The following is a 16,500-nucleotide window of genomic DNA, read 5'->3' on the forward strand; positions in this document are numbered from 1 at the left end:
GGCACCGGCCACCACAGTGTGATCACCAGTCAGCCGCATGGGTGCCCCACTGCCCATCACAGCTCAGGCTGCAGGCAGCTGGGGCCCACCCCCAGCTCCTGGCGGACGTGATGGAGGCTCCCCGTGCTCAGGGCCCCCTCATCCACTCATACCAGGCATCTGCTCCATGGAACAAGCTTCTGAACCTTCCGTATGGGTCATTTCACGTAATTAATACATTCTGAACCAACTTTACATCAGCATCTTGATTTTTAGTTCAACATCTTCATACTGAACAACAACAGCACCTCACAGCCGCCTGCTGAAATGACATGACTGAACCTGGAGCTTCCGTGGAAAGACACCACCCAGATTATTACTGTTAATGAATAATCACTGTTAAAACCATCATGTTAGAAGAGGGAAGAAAATGCAAATAAACCCTAAAAGCAAAATTTTTAAAAAGACTAAGAACATGGGTTCAGTCAATCTTGGACAGAAAACCAGGAACGCCCAGGGACGCCTGCTCCTCCTGTAGGCGGCACGTCTTCCCCACGGTTCCCGCCTTGCTAAGCTGTGCTGTGCTTATTCAAAACCACGTGCGTCTCTCGCAGTTGGAACGGGTGTCACGTTAGTTTTCTGGGCAGCATCACAGGTGGGGGCTTAAGCACAGGTGTTCCTTCTCTCCTGGTTCTGGAGGCTGGATGTCCGAGATGGAGGTGTCACAGGGCTGGTTTCCGAGGCCTGTCTCCTTGGTGTGTGGATGGCCGTCTTCTCCCCGTGTCCTCACGCAGTCGTCCTGCCGTGCGTGTCCGGGTCCTGATCTCTTCCTGATCTCCCCAGTCACATTGGACTAGGACCCACCCTAATGGCCTCGTTTCATTTAATCACCTCTTTAAAGGCCCCGTCTCCAAACACAGTCAACATCTTGAGGTCAGGGCTTCAGCATATGAATTATGGAGGATACAATTCAGCCCATGACAGTATGGTCTTCGAAAGGTAAAACCGCATTAAATAGCAGCCACTATTCCTTAGTGTGACTCCAGGGGTGGGAGTCCATCCTACACCTGGCAGGCTCTGTCAGAACAGCAGCAGGTGCGCCAGAGAGTGGTGGTCCTGGGGGGATGCCACATGGGGGTCAGAGCATCCCAACCACACCGAGGCACACGAGGACACAGAAAGGGAACTCGGCAGCCCCGGGTCCATCCTGCAGGACAAGCTTGTGGAGCCCCCCATTCTGGGGGGGGAACGTTTTCCCCTCGTCTACAGGCATCAGCCATCTCATGGGTGAAACAGGCGTGGGTATGATTATTTCTGGAGATCCAGCCTGTGGGCAGCAGGCATGCCCTGGGCTTGTTGGGCCTGCCACTGAGATCTGGACCAGGGAGGGTCAGGATTTGTGGACACAAGGTTACCGGGCCAGGCCAGCAGGAGAGACCAGCGCTCAGGAACAGAATCACTCCGGGACAGAGCCCCGTGAGGGGCCACTGCCATAGAGAAACGGGACTGACCAGAGAAAGGGTGCTGGGAACTCTGCCCTCTCACGTCCACCTGGGCACTAGGGGCTGCAGCCAGGGCTGCCCCCACCTCGCCTGGCCTCCTTCCGTGTGTCCCACTCAGTGGCCCCTCGGCGGGCAACACTGCTGCATTGATGGGGAACCAGAATGAGAGGAGCCTCCATGGCCGACCACCCCACTGTGTGAGGATCTTGGACAGACATCTGTGAAGAGCAATGGACAGGAGACTGAAACAGGAGAGACGTCAGGAGTGCGTCCTGGGTGGACAGGGACTGGGGCAGGGTGACAGGGCAGATGAGAGACCAGGCAGCAGGGTCCAGTCTCTGCGACCGGGAACAGCATGTAGACGAACTCAACACCAATGGCGAACTTGACCTCGTCCCCAGCTGGGGGCACCAATGCTGGCTTCTTCCCTCCCCAAGTGAAGTAACTGTTCTCCCAGAGTGTGAGCAGAATGATACCTGCCCGTCCCCTGAGGTGATACCCCAGTGGCCTAAGGCCAGGCACGTGCTTCCTGGGGAACGTCCAAGGAACCCGCCCTCACCTGTCATGGGGGGGACGCTCCTGCCCCTCGCTCTCTCAGGAGCCACTTTCTCAGGTGGGTTTCTGCAGGCTGGACCCACTGGGGCCCTCTTCTCTTGGCCACGTGGAACCTCAGGATACAGTTTCTTCAGCACTTTTCCAACAAACACTACAGAGGCAATCAATTTGCAAAAGAAAGGAAAAGAATTACTGATGGAAGTTTTATTTAAATTGCAAATGGATTTTATATAAAACGAAGACATATCACGACATCACTACCTCAGGACTGCCCCCCTACACGACACCATTGGGGTTGTCCCCCCAAGACCCTCCAGCACCGTCCCCCTCAGAGGACCCCCAGCACCGTCCCCATCAGGGGACCCCAGCACCGTCCCCCTCAGGGGACCCCCAGCACTGTCCCCATCAGAGGACCCCTCGGCACTGTCCTCTGAAAGGATGCCACCCTCCCAGCACTGGATGCCCCCACAGGTGTGAGCACAGGTAGGAGCCGCTCACACCTGTGCTCACACCTGGGGGCCGCACTTGGGCTCACAGTTCTGTTCTTCCCTCACCTTGTCTCTGGTTGAACGTATGTGTAAAGCACAGACTGCGAGGTGTTTTGAGAATCTGGGTTTGAGGTCCTGGGCCCCAGCGCAGCCCCAGACAGGCTGGGGCCACGTCAGTTCACAGCAGATACGCTGGGCAGGCCCCAGGCAGCCCCGGCTCCTTCCTCCAGGGCACCCGCCGGGGACCAGCACAGCTGGCAAGGTTCTCACAAGGGTGTGCAGAGTCTTCATTGGGCTTATTTTAGTTTACATTCTGATCTAACTGGAGGGGAAGAGCTGCCACAATGAATAAATATTTCTGTCCTGATTTAAGTGTGAACAACGAACAGATACAATCTCAAAACAGCATCCTAGAAAAGGTGAGGGGAAAAGGTTCACCCAATGAACCTGTTTTAACCTCATTAAATTTAGAAACAAATCAGCAAAGAGAGAGCTGCTCTGGAGTAACCAAGCACCGTGGGGCAGAAATCGGGACCCCGGAGAAGGGTTTGAGTTCTTCAGACGATGAAGTGGAGGATGTACATTTGGGCCACTGAGGACGCGGTGACGTGAGAGGGGAAGTCTGAAGGGGCCACTGAGCGGCTTGTGGGTCACAGAGGGCAGGTCCCTGTCCCCACGTGGGAGGCACAACCCTAAAGACGCAGACCACTCCTCATCTCATCATGTGCTCAGACAGCCCTCGCAGCAGAAATAACCCCCTCCAACTGGTACTAGTTGGAAAAAACACAACTTGGGTCTAAAAACACGAAAGTCCTTCTCAGAAAACTATTCAAGCCCAGGCACTGCTTGGCCGGGCGCCTGGGAGGAGCATGGGGTCCTGATGCCACCCGCCCGCTGGCCCGGTGGCCTGATGGCTGGCTGCCCGCTTGGCCAGGAGGCCCTGGATGGAAGAAACTGTCTCTGGCGACGATGCCCTCATTTACGGTCTTGGGTCCCGGCAATGCTGGACTCCAACCCCCACCTCTGCTTGGTTGAACGGCGCAGGGCCCGGCTCAGAATATTCCCAAGGCCTCTGCAGATGGCCCCGGGCAGCGCGTGCGTCACGGGGAGACAGGCTGTTCCGTTAGACTGGCGCTCAAAGACATGTCCAGAGGGTAGGTTCCAAGTTTCCGTTAGAAATTGAACTGTCCTGTACATTTCCTTAAATGGCAGAGGGGAAAACACTCTATTCCAAAAGACTGGGTGGCAATTTCCAGGAGAAACCAAAGGCAGATAAATAAACTTTACCTACAAACTATCAACAAGTCAGCATTTTTATGAACTAGAACAAATATTAAGGTAAAATCCTAACTGGGCACTCTGCTCTAAAACAAACTTGGGGAAGCTCGGAGCCTGAGACTCGCCTGGGCTGGTGGCGGCTGACACGGGCATCCAGCTGAGGTCATCTCTGAGCCGAAGCTTCTGCACACACGTGTGTGTCTGAACACACAACACTACAGGAAAACCTGACACAGGTCATCACCAAGCAGTGCCTGCATCACAGCTGAGCAGCCACACAGCCCGAAGAACCCGGCATAAAAACACAGCAATCCCGGGGAGAAACCAGCGCGAGCCAGGCCCCCAGAAGGCCCCCCTCTCCAGGGAACACCGAAGTGGATTGGGCACCTGACCATTTTGCTTGAACAGGTGCCCTGACAACAGGTGGAGAGGGAGCGGCACACAGCAGGCTGGCCAGGGACTCACCGCCTGGGCTTTCTGCCGTGGATCCCGAGCTGAAACATTGGTAGTGTGCAGGGGCAAGGAAAAGAACAAAAGCCCGTGGCACTTTCACTGAATTCAACGGATTGCCTAAATAAATTGTATTTACAGCCTAATTAATAGGGGTTTTCACCAAGGAGCTACCTGGCAGCGTGTCTGCAAAGCCTCCGGCTCTCGAGGCCCTTTGGTTCTCCACTCACTGGCTTTGCAGTGTCCCCGCACGACCGCTGCAGGGGTCTCAGCCCGTTGGGAGGTTCAGGACACGTGGTCCTTCCTCAGGGACAAGATTCAGTCCCAGCCCCAGGCTGAGCGCTCCAGTGCTGAGGTCCCGGGGGCCAGGCCCAACTTGGGTGGGGTCTGGGGGCTACAAGCTTGCCTCACACCTGGCTCTGGAAGCTGAGAGCTCCTTATAAGGGGCCTGGGTCTGAGGGCCGTGGTCCAAGGGCGGCCTCATCCGCCCCACGGGGGCTGGCCGGGTCTTGCTTCGGGCTCTGGGCCTCCCCGATAGGGAAGGGTGGCAAGAGCTGGGGTTCAAACATCATCCTAGCCGACGCCCCACCAGAGGCAGCCCTGCCAGGGACAGGGGCCCCTCTCCATGTCTCCTGACTATGGGACCCTGCTCAGGGCTGCCAGGCCCTGTAGTGTCCCCACTGACATTTTAAAAACAAAATCTAGCACAAGACTCAAAGGTTCAATACTTGCCGCCTCAGCCTTGTTACCAGGAAGCAAAGTTTCGTGACCCTGAGAGGAGAGGAGGTTCTCGGCGAGCAGGAGGCTCAGAGCACAGGGCAAACCTGCAGGTCTCCCCACGCAGAGCTCCTCCCCTCTCCCACAATACCCACCAGGGATCCCTCCAGGAGGCAGGTTCAACTGGGTTAAGCCACAGTTCTGCCACTCCTAGGTAGGAAATCTTGTCTGAGTTAAGTGGTCTTTCTGAGCCTCACTGTTTCCCTTTGTAAAATGGGCAGAAATACCTCTGTGGGCGAGGCTGCAAGACTGACAACACAGGTGTGCTGCAGAGACGACACAGGAGTGGATGACGGGGCTCTCACTTCCTCATGCCCGGCCTCTCTCCCTACCCACTCCTGTCTCAGTCCGGGATAAAAGCTGAAACGTCCTCCAGCTCGCCTGAGATCCAGACCCCACTGCCAACAGCAGGCAAGCCCACCCAACGGCCCGCAGCACCCGGTGTTTTAACAAAGCAAAACTGAACTGTTTTTCCCCACTCGCCCTGCGCCCATGGCCTGGCCTGGGGCACTGTCGGCCCGCCAGCCCCTGCGCTGCCCGCCTGATGCCCGCCCCCCCCCCCCGCCTTCTGAGAGCATGTGGCTACTTGCCGGCACCAGGGGCTGCTCCAGGCTCACCTGCTCTCCCTCTGCCTGCGCCCTGCGGTCGACACGTCTCCAAGGAGCCTGTGTCCAGGAGGAGGGTGCGTCCCTGTTCTGAACACAAATCCAGTCACATCCGTCCTTGGCTGAACAACCACAGCTGCTCGAGGGAGGACCGTCTTGGCCACTGAAGACACAAGGCCCCACATCAGACACAGAAGCAGAGGGGGAACTAGCCCCACGAGCACCGGACGTGCCCACGGGGAAGGAGGACGCACCACATGTTCGCGTGCTTCTGAGGAGCCCGCGGCTGCACCACGGGGAGGGGGCTCAGCACGCACAGCACGCAAACCATCTAAGATCGAGGGAACACAGGCTGAGCACTCAAAATTCAAAACAAATGTTCATAAAAGTACAACTTAAATATAAAAGTGTCATACTCTACGCTTAAATCCCAAGATGAATATTTGGAGGGTGACTGTGGGCAGAACAGTACACGGATTCAGATGTGCTAATTCATAAAGGCCAGAGGGTCTGCACGCTTCACACTTCATCAAATGGGAAAGACAATTTTCCTAAGTTTTAAATTTAAAATTGAGCACAGTAGTTCAAAAACTAAAACAAAGAGGAGAACTTTCATCCTCCTAAGCTAAATGGGGTTAAGCATCTCGTAAACCCAAGAGGCAGCATGATTTCCATCTCACACTCATGTGTGTTAAAAACCTCACAAGTAAAAACACACCTTCCAGGCGTCTCTGCAAGCTCCCACTCCCGGCAGCACACGTGCTCCATCAATCCAACCCCTACGACTTGTAATAAACGTTATCACGGGAACAAAACTGCTCTGAGAGGAGATGCAGGCTTTACGTCCTATTATCCATGATCCATGAGATACTTATCAAATGTCTTGTCAACAGGCACAAGAACAGATGATCTCAAACAGCTGTCAGGACGGGCATCCCAACAGCGGAAGTGGGAGCTGTGTCTTCAACGAGAAGCTTAACTAGTAAGTCTTAACGGATTCCAAATATCCAGGTACCTCAGATTAAAATAATTTTACTGATAAATATACATGTCTAATACCTTCAGTTGACACAATTTAAAGCATAAAGTCTTTTTAAAAATAATGTGATTTTAATTTTTCAAAATCAGCTTTAAAAGAGCAATGTGTAACAAACAGAGTGGAAACAATACTTTCTACCAACCAATATTGCTGGAGGGTTCCTCGGTGCATCTCACTTTATCCCAGCATTCGAGACACACAGGGAATAAGACCACTGAACGCCTGAACATCCTCTGAAGCAAACAAGCTGTTAGCGTGGACCTGCCTGCCCAGCCCCCCACCAGCCCCAGTGATCAGTGCCTCTGCTTTTCAAAGGGACGATGGACCCGCTCCTGTGCAGTCACATGGGACTCCTATCACAAACGGAGCTCGAAGTTTACTTAAATACAAATTATCAGCTATTTTAGACCAAAAGAAATGTGTAGCCACTGGACTCTCAGTTCTCTGAGCCTCCAGGGCTATGAAGGAGCTGGGTACCCCATGAACTGCCTGCCGGTTTCCTACAAATAGGGACTTAATTCTAACTGGCCAAACCTACTTAGGGATTCACATTAAAAGCAGAACATAAATGAAAGGTTATTTTTTTCAGGGTAGGAACACAGTAAAACATCATTTTTAAAAAGCATCTGTCAGCTTTGGTTTGTTGAAAGGCGCCTTGTGCCTCTGTGTGTGTGTGTGTGCGTGTGTGTGTGTGTGCGCGCGCGCGCACACACACCCGCGTGCCTACTGCAAACGTAGTCCTAAAAATCAATTTAGAGATTAAAAGTCTCTTTTGGGCTTAATTTCCACTGTGCTCAAAAACAAACAAAAAAGAGCAAGGTGCTTGGGTCCAGGAAGGCAGCTCCGTGGCAAGACAGGAGCTCAGTGAACCACCACCGCCCTCCTGCTTGTGCCGTCCCCCTCTCCCAGCAAGGGCAGGTTGTAACTTGAAACTCTGCTGTCTGTCAAAAAGCAATCAGCGGAACATAAAAAAGCAGGGGAACGGACATTGATGCCTGCAGGAGACAAGTACAATCACCACGCGACGGGCGACTGGAGCTGGGACATGAGAGACACAGAAAAAGGTCATTGTGGAGAAAAACATCCTGTCTGAAATTAATACGACGAAATACCAAACAGAGAGATCAAGTCTCTGTGTCACAGGGGAATTAAGTCATTTTGATATAATTTTCAGAGAGGACTGCCATCTAAACTTGCTATTTCAGGTTAAAGACACAAGCCAAATAAAAATAAAATTTCAGTAAAGTGTTCTTTGGAAATTAGACACCTGGGAAGAACTCAAAAGGAAATAGATAGTTCGACTGCTGGTGGTAAACTATTCAATTCTGAACTCTTCTTCCACACAGTCACGCGTTTTAAAATCTAACAGTTGGGTATAAAAAAGGAAGGGCTTTGCTCCATTTTTAACAGAGGTGTTAATGGCAGCATTTCAAGGAATTAGGTCTCCTTCGCTGTGGTCTTAGGGCAGAATGCCTAACAGGTTCCTGCCTGAGCCAGATGGTGCTTCCGGCACACCTCCCAGCTCGGAAAGCTTCCTCATCAGGGGAAACTGGGTGCATGTACTTTCTATTAGAAAAGGCTCTCATGAAAAAAAAAAAAAAGAAACAGAAATTTTTCTTCCATAATATTCCATTCTGAAAAAAGCAAAGGAAAATGAAAACTATGTGGTAGAAAAAAAAGCACCTCTGTTTTTTTTGTTGTTGTTTTTTTTTTGCGGTACGTGGGCCTCTCACTGTTGTGGCCTCTCCCGTTATGGAGCACAGGCTCCGGACGCGCAGGCTCAGCGGCCATGGCTCACGGGCCCAGCCGCTCCGCGGCATGTGGGATCCTCCCGGACTGGGGCACGAACCCGTGTTCCCTGCATCGGCAGGTGGACCCCCAACCACTGCGCCACCAGGGAAGCCCACCTCTGATCTTTGAGACCACTAAGTCAATGTCACCACTGAGACCCCCATCAATGTCAGAAATATTTTTCTTTTCCTTAAAAAAGTTCACTTTGATGGTAAAGTGATACACATTTCCCTCAACATCTATGTACACAATATACTTTATTTATCATTGGTGTAAAACTATACATTTATTTTTACTAAATATATACTGTAGATCTTTCTGGTAATGGATGAGATTAGAAATGATATTGATTCATTTGTAATTCTCTAGCCAAATCATCCCTATGAACCACTGTCTCTCAGAAAAGCATAACTCTCAGAGGACAAAAAAAACACGTGGAGCTAGTCTGGGGTCATGAGGAATAAAATTAGCTAAAAAACTATATTTCCAAGGGTGGATGTTAATGGGAAACAGTAAAACTGATGGGGCCACATGCTTATAGGAATTACACAAAAATAAAAGAGACCATAAATATTAACAAATAACTTCTAAAAAGTGACTTCGAGATATTTCATTATGAGAGAAAAACATCAGAACAAATGGTTTTATGATGTACGTTTTTAGAGTGATTATCTAAATGGAAAAGTGATTATCTAGAATTTGAAACCAGAGTTGGCAGGCTTTTTGAAATCATATATAAATGAAAAACTGCTACTGAAAATAAGATCAGAAATGGAAATTCATTGAAACTTTCCCTGTGGCCCTTTTCCCTGTTTGATGACAGCCTCCTGACCTTAGCCTGGCATAGTAGAGAAAATCTTCCAAAACAAACACACACTGACAAATCATAAAGAAAAGGAAGAAGTTCCCCAACCTCAGTAAACACTGACTCAGCTGATTCCCTTTTCCACCTGATATCTGTAGAGCTTAAGAGACACTTTAAATTTAAATTTTCTTAGGGTATTTCTTGGAATCTGATACAGCATTTTCAATTTTCTCTTTTCAGTAAAGACTATGTTTATCTGCCAACCTCTCCATAGCTTTTTCTCCCACAATATTCAATGTGGGTTTTTTTTCCCATTTTATCCCTATAATGAGAGAAGGTATTTAATGGATGCTTATGAATAAAGGAATAAATTGATAATAGCACTGCATCAGTTCACAAGAAAGAGACGCTGAATATAGTATGCAAATTCAATGAATGATAGTTTGTTAATGACTTTCATCATAGAATTGTAAATGGAAAAACAATTAGCTAAGATTTAAGCAACAGCTGGCAAGCTTTCTGAAATATTAATTAAAAGGAAGATAGTTCTCAAAATAAGACCAGAAATAGTACTCAAATGGGACATAATTGGAATCCTACGCCATGACCAGTCTGACGTGGTCTCCCCATTTAAGAGGTAGATATCCACTAAACTTTCATTTTCTCCCAAAACTTTAACACTTAAAAAAGAAAATTCTAAACTTTGTCCAAAATTTCTCCGTGCAGTTTTTTAAGCAGCAATTACTATGCCATCAGCTATTCAGAAACATTTTAAGTGCACATAAGGCTGTGATCGTTTTCGTTGGGCTTAGTGACTGCGTCCTAACCCAGGAGATGCAGGGAGAGCAGACACAGCTCCCAGCCTGTCTTGTTTTCTCACCAGGACGTAATGCGAAAGACCCGGCGGGGTGGGCTGAGGGGACGTTCAAAGGCAACTCGGAAAGCTGCCTCATTACAATGGGGAGACAGAGGATAACCTATTACTCTTACTCCAATACTTTTATTTTTTTTTCCAGTTTAATCGACACTGGCTTTTTCAGCAGACAGATCTGGAATTCAACCCAAAGGGCACAAGGCTTGCCTGACCATAGCTGGGTCACCTGTTCTCCGGGTGAGGATGTTGGGGAGGAAGTGCCCATCCTCCCACTGGCTTCTGCAGCCCCAGCCGAGCAGGGAGGATCCCTGGCTCCCCATCGTGCCCCCACTGCGCCCGGCACCCTCTGCTTGAGGAACCGTCCTGCTCCCACGGTCCTGAAGCCTTGTCCGGGCGCTGTCGTCTCTCCAGCCGCTGGGCCGTGCACCCCGTCTTCCCGACAAGGTCCCGCTCGGCCGCTTCCACGTCCCACACCCAGGGTGACAGTGACGGCAGGCTGCTCACGTGGGCCTCACGCCTCACAAACGTGACCCGCGTTAATCCTCACGACTCTGCTGTTCACCGAGTAGTCATACATCTTAAATTTTCTGTCTACTGTGATGCTCTGGCATCCGCCGCCAGCCAAAGGCCCAGCCAGAAGCCCGCCTGTGACCTATGCCAACAGCCCGGCCAGGCCCGGCCTCCTCCGCCTGCCCCGCCCCCGGGGAGGTGACTCTCCTCTGCCCGAAACACCCGGGCCGGGTGCCCGGCGGCTCGGGGCAGCCCTGTCACCCAAAAACAGCAAAATCACTAAAAGCAGCCAATCGTACGTGTTCCCCCCGCCCCGCCTGCCTTTGCCCTGGAAACCCCAGTAAAGGCCGTGCCCTCAGTCTTCCTCCGTCCTGTCCTCCGTCCCCTGACCCCCTGGCCATCCCCCCACGTGCCCGGCGTGGCCCTGCCTCTAGGACCCGAGAGCCCAACAAACTGTCCTTCCTGGGCCTGTCCTGAGCCTCCTCCGGCAGCCGCTCCTGACTGACCAGCTCGTGAAAGGACATAGAACAGCCCCCACCTTACAGACGAGGCCCGAGGGTCCCAGGGACCGCCTTCACGGGTGCGCCCCTCTCCCGCCGCAACCTACACACACGCCCGCGCGACACCTGTCAAGCCCGGGAGAGAGACCTACCACTGCTCCCAGCACACCTCCCGCCTCCCCCGCCCCAATGGCCCCCGCCTAGCCTCGACCCTCACGTCTTCCATCCTCCCTTCGGCCGCTGGCCTCCTGGACAGATTCAGACGGACACCTGGAGGTGACGGTCCAGGGGTGCAGCTCCCGGCCCCGGGCGCTGACCGGCGGGGAGGGCGCTAGTCCGACCTCGCTGGCTCTGCCCCAGGCGGCACCGCCTCCGTGGGGCTCGTCACACACAGGGGATGGTGACAGAGGAACCAGATCTGAAGCTGGTGCGCCGAAGCCCACCTTGTCCTGCTGCTGGCCACAGGCTGAGGCTTTCTGCACTCCCCAGAGGTGACAGTGACCCCACCCGGGTCCCAGGGCAGTGTGAGGCTCACCACTCAGCAGTGGTCAGGAGGTAGCTGAGCCCCGGTCCCCAGTCACATCCAAGGTACGGGACCCTGCAAGGCACGTCCCCGCCTGGCTGAGCCCCCTCCCTGGTCCCTGAGTTATTCCCCACCTCCCATGCCGTGGCCTAGGCCCCTCACCTCCAGCTCTGAGTTCCTCCCCGCGCCGTGTCCACCCCCGCTCCAGCCCCGGCCCATCTCTGCGTTAACCCTCTCCAGGCCCTGCGGCACGCACGTTCAGTCCTGGGAGATCGCTGAAAGGAAAAAGCGCTCTTGATCCGGAAGAGAAGGGATCTGCCGCATCACACTGAACAGAAGAAAACACCGAAGTGACACTTTTGTCGATAAAGAGAGTTGGGCTCTTCCTGCAGGTCAGTGAGCGACTGCCCGTCCACCTGCTGGGGCGCCCGAGGCACGTGGCTCAACACAAAGGAAAGTGGGGTCTTCCCAACTGAGACAGACCCCAACAAGTACCCATGGGTCTGAGACTCCAAAGGAAGCTGCGGGCAGTGTAAGTCTGAGGGTGCAACGGGGGAGACACACACACACACGTGAACATACATGCAGACACACACATGCACAGACACACACATATAGCTACACACAGACACACGCGAGTAGCAGGGAGGGGATGACAGCAATGTCCTCCTCCTAGCCCGGACGCCGGCCCTGGATGGCCCTCACGCTCGCCCATCTGAGAGTCCACGGCCAGCGTGGAGCGGGCCCGGAAGGGCGAGTGCCCCAGGCTCTGCCGGGGTCTGTGCATCAGGGGACAAGGCTCCACATGCTCCAAGCGGAGAAGCTGCAACAGCCAGAAGCAGAGCCGGTGGACTTTCTGAAAAGGGGCGAGGTGCCTGTTGGGAGGTGGGGGGATGCTGGACTGAGGACACCCCTCAGCAGTCAGCCTCCAGCGCGCAGGCCAGCACCCGCGAGATGGCCAGAGAAGCTCAGTGCAGCTCCCTCCCCACAGTGCCCTCCGGGCTGTGCCGAGATCCCTCCTGATTCCACAGTCCCCACGGGGTTGCCCATAACTCTGTGCTGGATGCTCACTGCTCTCACCGCCACACTCTGTGCGGGACCCACCGCTGCCTGTTAACCCAGAAGCTCCCAAAGGATGCCCAAGGGACGGCCTCCAGTACAGGCCACAGGCTTCCCCGGCATCAAGGAGAGAACAGTAAAGATTTACTTCTCCCTCCAGCAGCCTTGCTTCAAAGGCAACAGCCTCCTTTCATCCCGAGGAGCTCTGCCACGAACCGCATAGGAGGCCACATCACCCAGCAGGGCCGTCGACCTGCAGGGAAGCCTCAGAACCGCCCCCAGGCAGCACGCCAGCCCACCTGCCTCGTGCTTTCTCACCCTGAGCTCGAGCTGAGGGGCTTTCTTCCAAGGCACGCGGTAGGGCTCCCGAGAAGAGAAGCGCTTCGCCCAGCCGCCCTCACCCTGGCCCCCAAGGCGCGCTGGGGTTAGCAGCCCCACGGTCCCCCTCCTGCCGGGCCTCCTCCTCTCCCCTCCTCCTCTGAAGCCCAGATACGCTGCAGCCGCCTCCGCCGCCCCGGCCCACGGCGCCCCGAGCGCGGCCAGCGGGGCAACTGCTCCACCGTCACTCGGCCTGCATCGGGTCCACGTCACGAGCCCCGCAGACCAGGAAGACAAGAGGCGGCCCTGGTTCACACCGCCACCCGGTACAAGCGCTCAGAAGCTTTTCCGGCTAAAACCCCACCGAGTGTTCCTCAGTGTTTGTTACCCCAGCACGAGTGCTCCTGCGACCTAGTTAAGAAGATGCGGAGAATGGACATTGCGTTTCTCACTTACAATGGCTGCTCAGACGCTTTCAAGACTTACTAATCCAGCCTTTCACCACAATGTTCTGCAACAGCCCAACTTTACTCGGTAACTTTGTCAGAGACCCAACAGGAAGGAGGCCTGTTTCAAGACGGATGGTGAAAAGTCGAGTCCTCTGGGTGCAGCGAGCTGAGGGCCCAGAGCAGGGCGTTGCTGCCAGGCTTGACCAGGCCGCACTACCGGAAGGCTGGAGAGCAGCTGCTGGCGAATGAGAGCAGAACCCCAGGCAGGAGAGGAGGCCCAGTCAGGGTGCAGGGGGTCAACCAGCCACAGGGGCCCGTGAAGGCCACAGTCAGGGCTGCCCCCCGCGAACCTCACAGTTAGTCTGCAGAGCCTGCTGGCTCCACTGCTGGTGGGGGTTATAAAAAGTAGCTTGGGGACCCATCAAAATACTGTAATGCCCGCTTTGGAGCTAACATCTGACTGTTGAGGAATTTCGTCACTATGAGATGATCTGTTCTTTAAGGCTGACCAGGTGAGTCCTAACGCCTGGGGCTCAGAGCAATGGGGGAAGCCAGGCAAAGCGTTTTTCTACAAAGGAAGCCACAGACTGGGAACATTATTTACTCTTCTCTGTATTCTGCCTTACTGAGAAATTCATTTCTTTTTCCTATTTTAAGCAAATGTTTATTAACTAGAGTTGCCACTGGGCTTTTCCTTTCAAAGGGCAAAAACACAACCATCTGTTTTAAACGTAGAGGAGGAAAAAAATAACCATGGCCCAAACTAATCCAAACAAAAAGAGAAACATATCTAAAACCTTCAAAACCATAAAACTCCTAGAAGAAAACATAGGGGAAAAGCTCCTTGACAACATGGGTCTCAGCAATGATTTTTTTGGATTTGACACCAAAAGCAAAGACAACAACAGCAAAAACAAACAAAAGAAACTAAAAAGCTTCTGCAAAGCAAATGAAACTGTCAACAAAATGAAAAGGCAACCTACTGAAGGGGAAAAAATATTTGTACACTATATATCTGGTAAGGGGCTAATACCCAAAATACAGAAAGAATCCATACAATTCAATAGCCAAAACCCCCAAACAATCTGAATAAAAAATGGGAGAGGAACTGAGCAGACATTTCTCCAAAGAAGACATACAGGTGGCCAACAGGTATACAAAAAGACGCTCAAGATCACGAATCATCAGGGAAATGCAATCAAAACACAATGAGATATCACCTCACACCTGTCAGAATGGCCATCATCAAAAAGACAAGAAATAGCAAGTGTTGGTGAGGATGTGGAGAAAAGGGAACTCTTATGCATTGTTGGTGGGATGTAAGTTGGTGCAGCCACTGTGGAAAACAGTATGAAGGTTCCTCAAAAAATTAAAAATAGAACTACCGTACAATCCAGCAATTCCACTTCTGGGTATTTATCCAAAGAGAAGAAAAACACTAACTCAAAAAGATACATGCACCCCAATGTTCACTGCAGCATTATTCACAATAGCCAAGACAAGGAAACAACCTAAGTGTCCACTGATGGATGGATAAATAAAGCAGATGTGAATACTATTCAGCCATCAAGAAGGAAATGTTTTCATTTCCAATAACATGGATGATCTTGAGGGCTTTATGCTAAGTGAAATAAGTCAAAAGAAGACAAATACTGTAAGATCTCACTTATTTGTGGAATCTAAAAAAAAAAACTATCGAAAAAAGGAGCTCACAGATACAGGGAACAGACTGATGGTTGCCAGAGGTGATTGGGGGATGGGAGAAATGCGTAAAGATGGTCAAAAGGTACAGACTTCCAGTTATAAGATAAATAAGCCTTGGGATGTAGTTGTACAGCATGGTGACTATAGTTAACACTGCTGTATGGCGAATTTGAAAGTTGCTGAGAGAGACGGTAGGTCTTAAAAGTTCTCATCACAAGGAAAAGAAATTGTGTAACTGTATGAGGTGATGGATGAGGTGGTTTTGTAGTACATAGCCCATCAAGTCACTGCGCTGTATACACACCTTAAACCCACACAGTGCTATATATCAATCATATCTGAATAAAACTGGGAAAAATAGAATATTCCTTTTTCATTTTAATATTAATGATTATAGGGTAATGAGAAGTTTACTGGGCTTTCCATGAGGTGTCTGGAGTTCCCTGTATCTCTGACATTCATTCTAAGGCTAATTAACCAGGTTAACCAATTAAATGTATCCATCCTGCCTTTGGTGTTGACTAAAAATACTACCATAGCTTAATAACACTAGTTACCTGCCCAGAAACTCAGAATCCCTGCAGGTAAATGGTTTGAGAGTCAGAATCTGGGCTTTGGGAGGAGCCCCTTACAATCCCGGGTCCTCACAGCCCCCTTCCTCGCAGCCCCAGGTCCCCACAGTCCTCACCGCCCCGGGTCCTCACAGTCCCCGTCCTCGCGGCCCCGGATCCTCACAGTCCCCGTCCTCGCGGCCCCGGGTCCTCACAGTTCCCGTCCTCACAGCCTCCGTCCCCACAGCCCCAGGTTCCCCCAGTTCTCACAGTCCCGGGTCCCCGACGGCCCAGAGTCCCCGTCCTCCAAAGCTCCCGGTTCCCACAGACCCCCGAGCCCCGCCTACCGTGCCTCCGCAGCGCCGCCATGCCGACCTAGCCGCCCCGCCGGCCTAGCCGCCCCGGCGACCCCTGCGACCCCAGCCCAGGCCCGAGCAGCGCGACTGCACTTCCGGACTCCGTCCTCGTAGGCCCGTCCACAACAGCAGGCCTGCCCAATCAGGATCCGGGCTCTCTGCCGCTGAACGCCAATCAGCCGCGCACCGGCTGCAGATTGGCTCTAACGCGCGCTGTGGGCATGGCCCGTGGGCGTTACTACTCCGAGCATGCTCAGAGGGAAGGGTGTGACCCGGGTGAGCCGACCCGGGCTGCGGAGGGGTCATGGGGCGGGGTCAGCGGGAGGGGGTCAGGGGTTAGGGGGTCATCAGAAGACCGTCACTGGAAGTGGGTGGGTGGGTCAGCGA

At 52.6% G+C, this 16,500-nt stretch overlaps 1 protein-coding gene across 3 annotated transcripts in view; it reads right to left on the reverse strand.

Moving 5' to 3' along the window:
- ERICH1 (glutamate rich 1) overlaps positions 1-16,247 on the reverse strand; it is a 46,188-nt gene extending 29,941 nt beyond the window's left edge. Inside the window, exons 1-2 of one of the 3 annotated variants that reach the window (XM_081221062.1) lie at positions 16,105-16,247; positions 2,041-2,187 (exon numbers count right to left, since the gene is read on the reverse strand). In XM_081221062.1, coding sequence (XP_081077188.1) covers positions 2,041-2,187; positions 16,105-16,126 — 169 coding nt within the window. In that variant the 5' untranslated portion in view covers positions 16,127-16,247. The remainder of the gene's footprint in view (positions 1-2,040; positions 2,188-16,104) is intronic. The other 2 variants (XM_081221060.1, XM_081221061.1) reach the window with 2 other exon arrangements.
- Between the last annotated feature and the right edge of the window lie 253 nt (positions 16,248-16,500).

The sequence above is a fragment of the Mesoplodon bidens genome (genome assembly GCF_964165515.1).
Source record: "Mesoplodon bidens genome assembly, chromosome: 20".
NCBI classification, from domain to species: Eukaryota; Metazoa; Chordata; class Mammalia; order Artiodactyla; family Ziphiidae; genus Mesoplodon; species Mesoplodon bidens.